This window comes from Leptonotus elevatus, chromosome 20 (assembly GCF_054856555.1).
Source record: "Leptonotus elevatus isolate MCC_2025b chromosome 20, RoL_Lele_1.0, whole genome shotgun sequence".
NCBI classification, from domain to species: domain Eukaryota; kingdom Metazoa; phylum Chordata; class Actinopteri; order Syngnathiformes; family Syngnathidae; genus Leptonotus; species Leptonotus elevatus.
In genome coordinates, this window is record NC_141258.1 from 12,982,869 (window position 1) to 12,996,412 (window position 13,544).

A 13,544-nucleotide genomic window follows, 5' to 3' on the forward strand; every position below is an offset into this window, starting at 1 on the left:
CTGTTATATCTCCAAAGCAAAAAAAAAAAAAAAAAATCCTCCGCATTTCGTCTTGCTGGTGGAATGGCTAGGAGTTTAAAAATTTCTGCCCATATGGTGTATTTATGATTGATAATCCGTCAGCAATATTTTGATTGCAACAGTTACAACCACAAAGTAATAGAAAGACACTAGAGTTGGCCTTTCAGCTACTGTAGATCCAGTTTTCCCTTCTTAAACATTGACTCACTGCCACTTTTAGAATGCCTTTTTTGTGTGTGTCTTAAATCACGGGTGCCCAAACTTTTTCATTTGGGTCACATACAGAAAAATGGTAGGATGCAAGGACCGCTTTGAATTTTTTTGTGCAGTATTTAATTCATGAAACACACTGAAAGCAAGCAAACAATTATATATTGTTTTGATTTTCTAGTTTACATCAATCGCGACATAGTATCCAAATAGCATTCGATTTTCAAGATTTTTGCGGACCTCAGTCCTGTATCCCACTAGACTAGATTCATCCCTGCACTGGACAGCGACCAAATCCCGTATCCGCATGCAGACCCAAAACAAAAGGTATTTAAAAAAAAGTTCGAGCATCATTAAAGGTGATAAATCGGGCCTTGGCACAAAGAGTACAAAGTGGAAGAAACACATTTAGCTTCTAAAATGTAATCTTTATTCACAATCACCACAGTGTTTTGTGAAGAGAAATTGTGTTATGTTAGATGTAAATATTTGCATCTTCTTTACATATAGCTGGCGTCTATGCCCTCTAAGCACAATTTCAAATTTCATATTTAAAAAAAAATCTATTATTTTTGTCAGTCCACACGCGCGGGTGTCATTTTTGCGAATGAATGACCGATTGAAAGTGTTGAAAATGGCTTAATTGGAACCAGCGATGCATCAATAAAATCATTACATAATTATTTCCACTCTTTACTTCATAAACATAGCTACAAAAAGGTTCAACGTGCAGCTTGACTATTACATAAACTACCGTATGGCATTATAGACCCACCAGTGACAGGCTAAGCAAATTATAAATATTTTCTGTCATATAGAAAGTTGCGTACCCAGGTGTGTTTGTTTACTTATAAATATTATCTTGTGCGCAGGGCATTAGAATATACAATACCGCATGCTATGTAATATCTTATGTAAGATGTAAATAAGATATTTGTAAGAGATCGAGATCAGTCAATATTATTGCACAATCGTCAAAAATATTTGGCAACTTGTGTGCGAAACGGAACTATTAATTCAAACTGTTGTCCGCCGGAGTGTTATTCCGATCGGAACGCAAAGGCAGCCGTTGACGCACAAAGCTCCATTTCCTATGGTGTTTTAAGGTGTCTGCTATATAAAACTCATCTTGGAGGTATAGTGTTGACCCTAACATAAACATTCCCCCGGCGTAGTGTAATGTAATATATTAGGATGGATGAAGGTTCCTCCAAGCAAGCCGGTAAGTAAAAACTGGGCGGATTAGTTTAGCTAGGCCGCACCGGGTTGGGCGCGCGGGAATAGCATTGCTAACTCATGTTGAAGACTAGTTTGGTGCTAAAATAATTTTGTTGCGCCGCGGAAACCATTTTGTTTCGTTATTTGCTCTACTCGTGGTTGACTTTAGGCAGGGTTTGCTTCAAAGTATGTGCTAATTCCTGTAAATGTAGATTTGATTTTACGCCGCGTTAGCAGCCACATGCTAAAATTAGCATGCGATGTAGGGTGGTTCCAAGTAATTACATGACGCCGTCCAAATTACTATGTTTAACATTATTATTTCCAGTTACACGAACATTTCGGCAGAATTGTTTTTATTTGACTGGTTTAATTAAATTGCTCTTGGCTGTACTCTATAGTAGTAGGTAGCGGCTGGCGTGTTTGGGTTCTTCCTAGTGCGTCAATTGAGATGAAAGATAGTAAACTTTAATGTAGGTTTCCTTATGTTGTCTATGTAGAAAACTTTATAATATTCTCTTCTATATAAAATACCTACTAATAATTATTTGTTTCTTCACATTTGAACCACAGGACAATGTATACTTCTCTGTGTTTTAACGTTTTTATGCATAACGTGAACATATTTCTTCTCAAGTGTGTCAATGTCTTTGTGGAAAGAAAATGTCCATTATTGAAAAGTGCATTTCTCTCCTCGTCCAGGTCCATCCCTCCCTACTCTGCACCTCCTTGTTTCGCCAATTCGTCTGGTCTCTGCAGTCATCTGGCAGACGATAGAGCACAAGACTGTATCGGATTATGGACTACTTGAGGAGTTTGTGTTTATGGTTACTGAAATTGTTCCTCAACTCCTTTCAACCAGGCAACGTGCAGAACTCATTTTGGGTCTGAGGGCACGGGTAAGAAACATTTCTCCAGCAGTGTTTCTCACAGATTTGAAATCTACTTGGGTGGGTGGACTCCGGCGGTGGGTATGGGAGGCGGGTTGGACGAGAGGTGGGTCTCTGTCCTGTTACTATGTCTCCTCTAGCCTCACTATCCATGAGTGACGGCGAACTAACGTTACATGCAGTATATTGTCGTGACACTTTTTTTTCTTCTTTTTTAAAATATATTTTAAATAAATTTTCTTGGAAACTTCTTGGGTGGTGGCCAATTCACCACCCAAGTATTAATATGGGGTGGGGAAACACTGTGTTGAACATTCCATCTTAAATCTATATAAAAAATAAAATAATTTTTTTTTTAGCCTTTTTTGCTGAACTGCACAGAAACTGTACTATAAATATGTGTGCCTTGTAACCAGGGATGTGATTTTTCCGCTAATTCGCGGAATTCCGCTTTTTTATCTCCAAAAATAAAATGTTACAATTTTTTAAGTGGTAAAAAATCCGATTTCGTCTCTCGACAGCATTCCATTTGAGTGTTTCCGTAACTGAAATGAAACTGATCTTGCGATTGGCTGAAGTCTCCGTGTTGACCAATAAACGCGCTTGTTATAAAGGCATAGGCGTATGCCATTGTTTGTTGACCAATAAACGCGCTTGTTATAAAGGCATAGGAGTATGCCATTGTTCATTTCTCAGACGTTTTTGCCGGGTGTTTAAAGAAAGATGTCCGTGATCGAACGCAAAGATGCTCCGCGAGTTAAGGAAATTGACAAGATCGTAAAAAACAAGTTTCGATGGGACTGGTTAGAGAAGGATATATCTACAAATGTTGGAAAGAAGACTGTGACGAATTTGTTCAGTGACTTTATTCGGAAGATCGATCGTGCCGGGAAAGCGCTTTGCATTTGGTGCCATGATACCATTGACTATGGTGGGAGAGGTTTCAAAGCTCTTGAAAGTCACGCAAAGAGCAAAAAACACGTGAAAGAACTCCAGTCAAGAACAACAAATTATTCCATCGCTGGAAGTTTCGGTGCCCAAACGAAAACTCCAAAACTTTACGGCCTCCATCCCTTATTGACATCACAATCTGAAGCGGTAATAGAGAGACGTGATCCACCCCAACAACCTGTACCAGTTGCTGATAGAGTCGTGAATTTTGAGGTCGGTGGTAAACTTTTCAAATTAATCGAAATCAAATTTTCGAAAATATTATAACGTAATAAAAATGGCCATAAATATTTAACATGGTTAATCATTGACACAAACTCAAATGAATGCTGCATGTTTGCACTTTTCAGGTTTCAATATGTTGACTGTCTTGATGTATGCAGTTACAGAGATGATCTTAGTCAATCCGAATGCATGATTGTGTTTTTACCAGACTTTGCTGCATGAGGTATTTTATGTTTTTGTTATGCATTATGTATTAAATTAAGAATGATTGATTAAATGATGTATTGCATGGTAAATATATATGATGATATTCTCAGTGATAGTTTTTAAAAGCAAAGGCAGTCCAATGTTTTTGAATGTGACTGATTTTGAGTTTACTAAAACTGCAATTTTATATGGGATAGTTCAATATACATTGAAAATTTATGCTGTTGTTTTGTCTATTTCTTTGTCATCTGAGTGCATTCATTGAAAGTACTTAAAAACACGGAAAACCCATGAGCTCTGGACCTAGCTGAGTGCCCGCGGCCCCCAGACCCCCGGCTAAATTTTCAGATAATTTCACTTTGGTCAAATCACATCCCTGTGTAACCCTACCTTTGACAATGTCAGTCAACATTGAACATCTTTGTCAATGCAGAATGTTTCACTTATTGGCTAAGATTCTATTGGGCACACTGCTATTATATTGTGGCTATATAAATACATTTCATGTTAATAGAGATGCAGTATCATAATATTTATTATCTTCTCTTCATGCCTGTAGCTCATCCTGGAGCTTTGCCGCTCTGAGGAGACAGCCAACATCCAGACCATTCAGCCACACCTCGATCGTATGCAAAGCCTTCAATCAGTGTGGAAAGTAGAGGTGAGTAGCATGGTAAACAGTTTTGTTTATAGATCTCCATAGCATTTTGCTATTACACTTTGGGTCCAAATGAGTTCTGTTTGGTTGTGATCCAGATTGTGGTATTAAAAGTTACGGTGGAGAAAACAGGTCACATTTTAATGGGCCAAAACATTGAACTCTTATGACATTGATTATTATAAACTGTTTTTAGAAGTGCCCAATTCTGATTTTGTGCCTGTATCCAACTTTTTAAGAATAAATGTTAATGTTCAACCTATCATTTGTCACAGGCGATACATTCCAGACTAAACCACAATACAATCAAATTTGTGATGGAGAATTAAAAACAATTTTTTTTTAAATAGTTTTGTCCCTCTCACAAAATACAAATTTAAAAGTGTGTTCAAGGATTTTCTCAAAAAGTAGAAGCAAAACATCAGTTTGTCACTTAAAAAAAAATGCACATGTGGAAGACCATCCTGCCAGCTCTCCTGCTCGTCCGGGGGAAACGCCTATCAAATGTCGGAAACGTGTGGGCTCATCTTCATCAGTCTCTGCAGCCGGCCTCGCTTCATAGACGGATGTCCTCTTGCGACCCTCAGCCATTTTCAAAGTATGTGGTGGGATCGGTGGAGCTACATCGATGAATGGCTAAGTCCGAAGCTCACTGGCTACATGCTACAAACACTCGATGTGCACATGCGCAGTTAGGAACGAGCACGCACGATGTAGTTATGTCAGATTGATTGACAGGATCAAGAACCAATCGTTAAGAAGATCCACCCAAAAGACACAGCGACAAAAGATCCTTGCATACTCCTTTAAAGAAATGGTGTGTGTTTTTTAGCACCTTCTGGTGAATTAGTAATTCATTCAAGAAACCCACTATGAATGGCAATATACAAAAAAAAGAAGTTTTTTTCCTATTACATTGTACTTTTTTTTTTAATTTTATTTTTTATTACTATCGTAGGTTTTGTAATCAGCTTTTCTCCCTCTGCTTTGTTCTCACTAGCTTCTCCTGTTAGCCACTCTTGTTAGCTACTCCAGCAAGTTCTTTCTAGCCGCTCTAGTTAGCCGCTGCAGTGAGTTCTTGCCAGCCACGCTTATTCGCCTCTCCTGCTACTCCTGCCTGCCCACTTTAAATAATAATTGGTGGTAGCCTTGCAAACTGTGGTCTCTTTGAGGGACTGTAGTGTCATGCTTAAAAAAATGGTTGCATTCTATTAGTTTACCACTAGATGGTACTAAATTATACACATTAAATATTCAGTAGGTCAGCTTTGATCGTTTCTAGCTCATGATACAGAAAATGAATGGATGGTTCCAGAATTATTGGAGGACGCCCATATAAACATTGGATATAGCATTGAAACATAGGCGGTGGATCAATGGCAGTGTTTAACCCGATAGGGCCTGAAGCACTTGGCAAAACATGTCTCTAAAACTCCTGGGTGACTTAAGAATCACACAAAGAAATCGAATAAAACAAACAAAATAATGTGTGAATAATAAACTTTTCACAAATTTTTTGTTTAAATTATTGTGTATTGTTTAATTTTATTTCCTTGTGTGAAGTTTGCTTTAAAAAAAATTTTTGAGCCGTACCGCTTAAACAGCCCCCCAAAAAATTTAATCTCTTGCGCATTCACGTGAGTTAGACCACTGCCATTTTGACCGAGCTGGAGTGTGTTGGCTCGGGTTACCCTAAATATTGGTTTAAACCTGAGGTGCGCCCAGAGTTCTTCAGTAAAAATATGACTAAATATTGCAACTGTGTAGCATCTGCGGGTATATATACCGTCATCACTGGTGCGCAGTTGTAATAACCTCGGGGAATCGAATGGTAATTCGTCCTCCATTCTGTTTCAAAGCAGTCTAAATCTTCGACATCCTCATTGTCTCCAAACATATGTCTTAACAATATATCACTGGCTACTGGTTCCACTGGTTGGAAGTTCTCAGTGTGCCGTCTGTCGCTACCGTCATTTATTTCATAACTCTAGTGAATCTGCGTCAGCCATGAATGCTCAAAAAGAAAACAATTCCAGTAACTGCTATGAGGCCCACGTCACTGATGCATTTCATTGGCTAAGAGACTGAGAATTGGTTTAAAAAAAAAAGGGGGGGGGGGGAATTAACCGCTTTCCCGAATTTAATGGTCGAAAAGCGCAACAGTGCTCTCGACTCTATTGGTAGAAACACGGTAATGTGCTCCTGGGCCAAAATGGGTTAAGAGGGACATGTTTTGTTTGTGTGCATATCACACTCATTAGTTTTATCAACAACTGGACCGATTTTATAATCCCATTCTCTCTGACCTTTGTCTTTTTTGACCCCTTGTTTTGCAGTCTGAGAATGCAACGCCAGACATTTCTGACTCTCATTTTATGAGCCTCGTGCGGAATTTGTTGAGAAATTCTGAAGAGAGAAACAATTTCTTTCAAGTAAGTTTGTTTTTCACCTCAGTGGCACAAAATTGTATTTTCACGTGACAATTATTTTGCTAATTTTGTACTTATTGACCATGGCTTTGACGAATGATCAAAGAAATGTGAATCAGCCATCTAAACATATTGTTGATATTCAGCAGTAGCAAGATATTTTAAATGAATCACGCCTCTCACTTGTTTTACTATTGCTCGTGCCTGGAGTGTCTGCTTTGCTTGGCAATCTCAGAAGCAAGTGTGAATTGTCTGTGCAGGATGTTTTTCCTGAAGACTTTGGTCCCACATATGACAAAGCAATCCAGACATTGATGTGGTTATTTCTGTCCAGGCTCGAAAAGCTTATTCCAAGTCAGTCTCTCCAGCAGGTAGGTCACATCCCATCTAGTTAGAATTATTGTATGCCGGGTTTTCCCCAAACCTTTTAGCTGAAGACCCAAATTAGAAACTTGTTTCCTCCTATATAATAATATAATATATAATGTATTGCCATAACAAAGACATATACTTTACATAAATTAATGATAAAGAACAAATAAAACATCACTTTACTAATACAAACATAAATACAAAATGTATGCCTGCTTGCTGATTTTAAAACAAAAGTCGCAGCAACAGAATTGTCAACACTGTATATATTGACATACAAATCGTTTTGGGTCCTGACCTCCCAAGTTTGTGAAATCCTGCTGTATGCTGTGTTCCAAAATATGCACATTTAAAATGCAAACACACCATTTTGCTTGTCTTTGTCAGATTGCATCTTTGCTAAGCGATTCCTCTTCAGTTCTGAGAGCGTGCATGGAGTCTTTTACCGCATCTCAGGAGCTGAAAACCGTGTTGGACGCTCACAAAGACCTCAGCCAGTTGGAGGATGTTGGTAAGCATGATGCAGAACATTTTTACTACACACTCGTCACTTACTAAACACTTTAAAAATGTAGATTTAATATTTATTGTCACTTATAGATGTTTATTGTCAAACAAAGGCAAAAAGAATTACATGTTGTGTATTTAGACCAAACCACATAGCTTTACCTTAGCAAGTTTGCTAGATTAATGCTAACACGTGATCCAAAATTATGGGTGGGCGATATGTCGATATTAAATCGTGTGACGAAATGCAGGGCTCACGATCTTTCATATCTGTGGAATCGTCTGATCGCGACGCAAAGCATTTCAGCACAATTTGACCGTCAGCTCATTTTCTGCCACTGACTGAAGAACAGCGATGTATCTGCTGACTCTCAGTCACTGTCTCCGGAGTGCGTGACCTATGACGGCCAATCAGTGGTCAACTGTAGCGCGCGCACACTTGCCCCCGCTCCGCATTTTTTCCAAAAACAAGCGAGCTGCGTAAAGCATGGTGGAGGAGGAAGCGAGTTTGTTCCGAAGAGAAATTCATCGTCCATAATATGAAACTGTTTTGGCGTCGCTCCAGTTGACAAAGACAAGGCGTAAATCATATGCAAAGTGTACGAGGAGCGCGTGAAGTCAAGTTACGGCAACACTACAAACTTGTTCAGCCACCTGAAATGGCAGAGCGCACACAGTACAATGACAGCCAAATGATGAAGACAAAAACTCCAAAGCAGCGACAACAGCTCATGCATGCATGCGCTTCCAAAACAACCGACCGTCACAGAAGCGTTCACCAAAATCACGCCGTATAACATTGGATCTGCGTTACGAGCTGCCAAGTCGTACGTTGGTTTTCTTCCCAACACACAGATTGCAGAAAAATAGTGACGCAAAAACAAAAGTGCAATTATTTTTGCAACAGGCGACCAGCCGTAAGTCATATTGTAGCGTTTGTGAAATTGATTACGCTAACCATGCAAGAAAACAACATGCTAACTTGCGAAACTTGGCACAAAGCAAGTCTTGTGTTGCATTCATGGCCCGTCTAGACCATGGGAAACTACGTATGCCGCCACCCACCCACAATGATTGCTACAATATTGTGATCTTTACTTATAAAAAGGTGCTTTTTACTTACCCAACAGCAGCAGTTTTTTCAACTTTGTTTTACATGCGTTTTTTAATTTATTTTTTAACCATGATTAGCAGCCAAATTGTGTGCAAGAGATTCACTACTTTGATTAGACTATTTGAAAACAGAAATGTGACTTTTGTTATTGGTTTACTCAGGTGTTTTGCGGCTTTATAATTTATATTTTTCTTTACAAAAGGTGTTTATTACCATGATCATTTTTACAAATAAGTTAATTTATTTTTTCATGTGTAATTTAATTTGGATTTCTTATTAATAAAAAGTTGTGATATAATCAAATTTGTGATTTTATCATAAAAAAAATTGGGATGTTCTATTTTTGCAAGATCGCCCACCCCTATGCAAAACATAAATAGGTTAACCCGAGATTACACCGCATGTGTGTGCATTGCGTCTCCGCTCCGGCTGATTCACTTCCATTCTATCAGCTTGTTCAAATTACACCGGCTGCGTGTGCGCTATGGATCGACTGCGGACCAGCCGCAAGGATAAACCTATTTTCTATTTTTGCCGGTCGACGCATCTGTCAAATGGCAATCTAGCACAGAACACATCGAGCGGGACAGGAAGACTGACGCAATTTAAAAATAAAAAAATCCAGTTACTTTTTTAGAATAAAATACCCGCTAGATCCTATTTCGCAATCATGTCAGCAAAACCTCATAGCCTAATGCTTAACGCTTAATTCACTGCAGCGAACATGGACGAAGAGAGATTTATAATGGGGGTGGATTATATATGACACTGCACATCCTTTTTATTTGAAGAACCTAAAAATTTATGATGCAAGGAACGTCGTAGTAGAAGCTGTGGGAGTGGACGGTAAGTTCAATCAAAGTCCACCTCTCTTTCTGCTTCTCTGTTGAGCACACTTTCTGTGTGTTTGTGTTTTTTAATGCCGCATTATCAAGTTGTCGGCGACAGAGCTGCCGGACCACAGCCGTGCGCAGCCGGTGAATTTTGTTCATAAAATTGACGTGTCCGGAGCACGCAGTCAAGACGCAGCGGAGGTGCCGCAACGCACACGCATGCGGTGTAATCCCGGGGTAATGATTAGCGTTGGTGTTGCTGTTATAACCGATTCAGAAACAAATATTTGAACACAAATTGTTCAGCAACAGGCAATCATTATACCCACATGAATATTCTTGATCCTCTGCCATAAAAAGACAAAATTACTTTTGACATCTCTCTCTTTTTATTTTTTATTTAATGTAAATGGTTCTGGGTTTTACTTGTATCTAAGTGTATTGAATAGCTTGAAGCACCAGTTTGCCCAAGAGAAAGAGTGTACAACTTCAAACTTGAAGCAGGCATTAGGCAAATGATACTTTAAATGTTAAAATTATTGTTGGCATACAAGCACAATTGTGGATGATTAGGATGAATATTAATTTTATCCTATTCTTATTTCCAGAATCTTGTGAGGTTGATAGTGGCATCTTGTCCACTCTGTGCCTGCCTCCTGCGGAAAGAGATGCAATCCTCAGTGAGCAAGCAGGCACGCATCCCCAGAGTAGCGTGGTTTATACGGACTGTACAGAAATGGAAGTCGAGGCTGGCAGCAAAATTGCATTTTCAGAGGAAAACGTGCAAAAACCGTGGTTGGGAATTGATCAGGAAGAAAAGCCAGACATTGGTACAGAGGCCGCTCAAGAAGGTACAGGTGCGGATGATTGTGAAATGGAAGACCACCACGATAACCTATCTGAAACGCTCATCATAGGAGAGGATGGCAAGGTGACAGTGCTTGACAGCTTAGTAAAGACGCCCAACAGACGTGGGAGAAAAAAGAAGCGTCTTGATGATGAAGATTATCAAATGCCAGCATGTGCGCAGGATCCAGATTTTGATTTGCTGAAAAGACCCGTGCGAAAGAATCGAGGCCTCAAGATGAAACGGCTCCTGTCACAGTGGAGGAAATCCGGAAGGACGCCGGCCACCGGCAGTGGCAACAGCTCTCTCGTCTCAGCCAAAGGGAATGATTTGCCTGATCGAACGTGTAATGTGTGCGGCAAGGTGGTGAGCCATGCCAAATTCTTAGAGCGTCACATGAATCAACACGCCGAAGAGTTGACCTACTCTTGTGCAGCGTGTCATAGAAATTTCAAGCACTTCCGCTTCTTACAGCAGCATAAATGCCAAAGTGTGCCGACAGAGACAGAAGCCCAGAAAGAGAACTCAGAAACTGCGGGAGAAGAGGACAGCAAGTCTGCCATCCTCATTTGTGAGCCAGGCAACGAAGCAGTGCTCGCAGACAGCACCGCAGACGACCCCGATTACTTACCCACCTCAGGAAAGAGGTCCTCCAAAGAATTGGGACAGAAAAGCCCAGAAGACACGAAAAATATCCTTGACGGGCCATTCTATTGTCCCCACTGCAGCGTGGAGTTCAAGTGCAAGCAGACGTTTCGCTTCCATTTACGAAACATCTGTTACAACGAGCAACAGGTGGATCCCGATCAGCCCGAAGACGTTCGGCATTGTTTCCGCTGCAACGAATGCGACAAGGCCTTCAAGTACAAATCAACCTTGGATTCCCACAAACAGACGCACAACCCGCTGTACTGCGAGGTTTGCATGAAACTGGTGCGCGACTCTGACGCGTTGGCCATGCATAAAGAATCACACACGCCGTTCCAGTGCAACCAGTGCGAGGAGAACTTCCCCGTCTTCAAGGCGCTGCATAAGCACTACATAGACGTCCATAATCCTACCGAGCCGTTCACGTGCACCCACTGCCAGACCACATTCGCCAGTTTGAAGCGTTTCATCCGACATGAGTGGAAACACACCGGCTACCAGCCCTTTCGGTGCCCCCACTGCTCCAAAAGATTCCGATCGTACTCAGACCTGGTGGAGCACCAGAAAAAGCACACCAAGGCGTATCCCTTCCTTTGCTGGGAGTGTGGCAAGAAATTCCGACACGGCGTCACTCTGACGAGGCACGTCGAGCGCGTGCATCAGTCTGGCGAACTCCTCAGCGATAAAGCTTTACCGACGTTTGACTGCGGCCAGTGCGGGAAGAGCTTCACCTCGAGGAGATGCCTCCTCAAACACGATAACTTCCATCACAAAGGCATGCGCTTCCCATGCGAGCATTGCGGAAAGGGTTTCTTTGGTAAAGATGCGCTAGTGAGGCATACTCTGATACATACAGGCGAAAGGCCGTTCAAATGTGACGACTGCGACAAGTCTTTCCGTTCCTCTGCAGAACTTAAAATTCATCGCAGATACCATACGGGGGAAAGGCCGTTTAAGTGTAGCATCTGTGAAAAGGGTTTTGTCCAGTCCTGTTTTCTCACGCTACACATGCGAACCCATACTGGAGAGAGGCCATACGTTTGTACTAACTGTAGCAAAGCGTTTTCCAGTTTACATGGCCTGAAAAGACATCGCAGGCTTGTCCATGCATAGCTAACATAAACATGGATTAAAAATAAGGCATGACTTATGAGAGACTGTGGCTTATAATGTGTTTATTGTGAATATTTGAGGCACAGAGACAAAAATGAGGTGGAGGGATTACAACTGGGGTTAATTTGTGCTTCCTCTGTGGCTGCCACACTGTGGGCTGTAAAGAACCTATGAAAGTGTAAAATGCATACATAATGTAACTGTATTTTTTACAGAAATGTTTGCTGTAGTAACATAAAGTTAGTTTGTGCAAATGCTAAAACAAATAATTTTGGGAATACATGTAAATTCATTTTTCTTCAATAAATTGAACGTAATTTCTATTTGTTATTGACTTGGAAATAAACGGGCCTTGGACACCTAAGGTATTGCACTTCACAAGCACCATGTTAGTGTCGTTTCTAAAAAAAAAAAAAAAAAAAACCGGACTTCCCCAAATGCGATGTAGATCCAATATACCATACACTAGAACAACAGATGTTAAGCACGACATTGTTCAACAGACTGTTAACAGAGAATTAAGGAGAAGACAACCCCCAAAAAATTGGTAATGTAAAAGGTTAACACGGCATTCGGATTATTGCGTTTGAGGAATATGAGTGAAGCGGCAAAATCCACCTGGTTTTATCCATCTCAAGGTCCAGCCATTTTGCCACTTGCTGTTGACAGAAAATTACATCACAGCTGCTCAGGTAATGACAAATCACGGCCCAGCTTCAGAAAACAGGCGAGCCATGATAGGTTGTTACTTTGCAATTGGCAAATGGCCGCCATAAAATGGATAAAACCGGGTGGATTTACTAATATTCCACAAACGACTGTTAGGGGTGCAAAAAGTTTTTTCTTCGTCAGCACAATACTGGTCAATCTTAAAAGTTTAGTGTGCAGTTTTGTTGTTCACAACACGATGGAAGCATTTTGGGTAAATACCGGCACTATATTTAAATACGTGCACACAAACACACACTGGGAAGCCTTAACGAGTTGAGGACGTGCAGACACATCAGTCATGATACCAGACATATAGGTATTAAAATAAAATAAAAATATTTAAAAACAAACAGGAACTAACTTTACTATGCATGGAGACATGACAGTAGAGGGTGCACACTGCTTGATACACATCTACGTAGGCCTACTAAAGTACTTTTTCAAATCCAGTACTTCGGTAAACTTACAAAATTTACTGTATTTGAGTAATTTAGCTACAATACACATTCAGATAACTAAATGGAAAAACGACTTTACCTATAGTGCTCATACTGATAAGAATAATTATTTTTTATTTTTTTCTAAACAGA

General features: G+C 40.3%; 1 protein-coding gene across 3 annotated transcripts; it reads left to right on the forward strand.

The window, feature by feature from the left end:
* Positions 1–1,282: 1,282 nt before the first annotated feature.
* LOC147157132 (uncharacterized) lies at positions 1,283–12,607 on the forward strand. 3 transcript variants are annotated; one of them, XM_086064979.1, is made up of 8 exons: positions 1,496–1,922; positions 2,152–2,237; positions 2,312–2,348; positions 4,282–4,383; positions 6,717–6,812; positions 7,070–7,180; positions 7,569–7,692; positions 10,244–12,607. In XM_086064979.1, exons 4-8 carry the CDS (start codon positions 4,351–4,353, stop codon positions 12,241–12,243), a joined length of 2,364 nt encoding a protein of 787 aa, XP_085921105.1. In that variant the 5' UTR covers positions 1,496–1,922; positions 2,152–2,237; positions 2,312–2,348; positions 4,282–4,350; the 3' UTR covers positions 12,244–12,607. The 3 variants fall into 3 exon arrangements, with proteins under 3 accessions (XP_085921103.1, XP_085921105.1, XP_085921104.1); XM_086064977.1 differs by lacking the exon at positions 1,496–1,922 and adding an exon at positions 1,283–1,453 and having other exon boundaries at positions 2,152–2,348; XM_086064978.1 differs by having other exon boundaries at positions 2,152–2,348.
* The last annotated feature ends 937 nt before the right edge of the window (positions 12,608–13,544 follow it).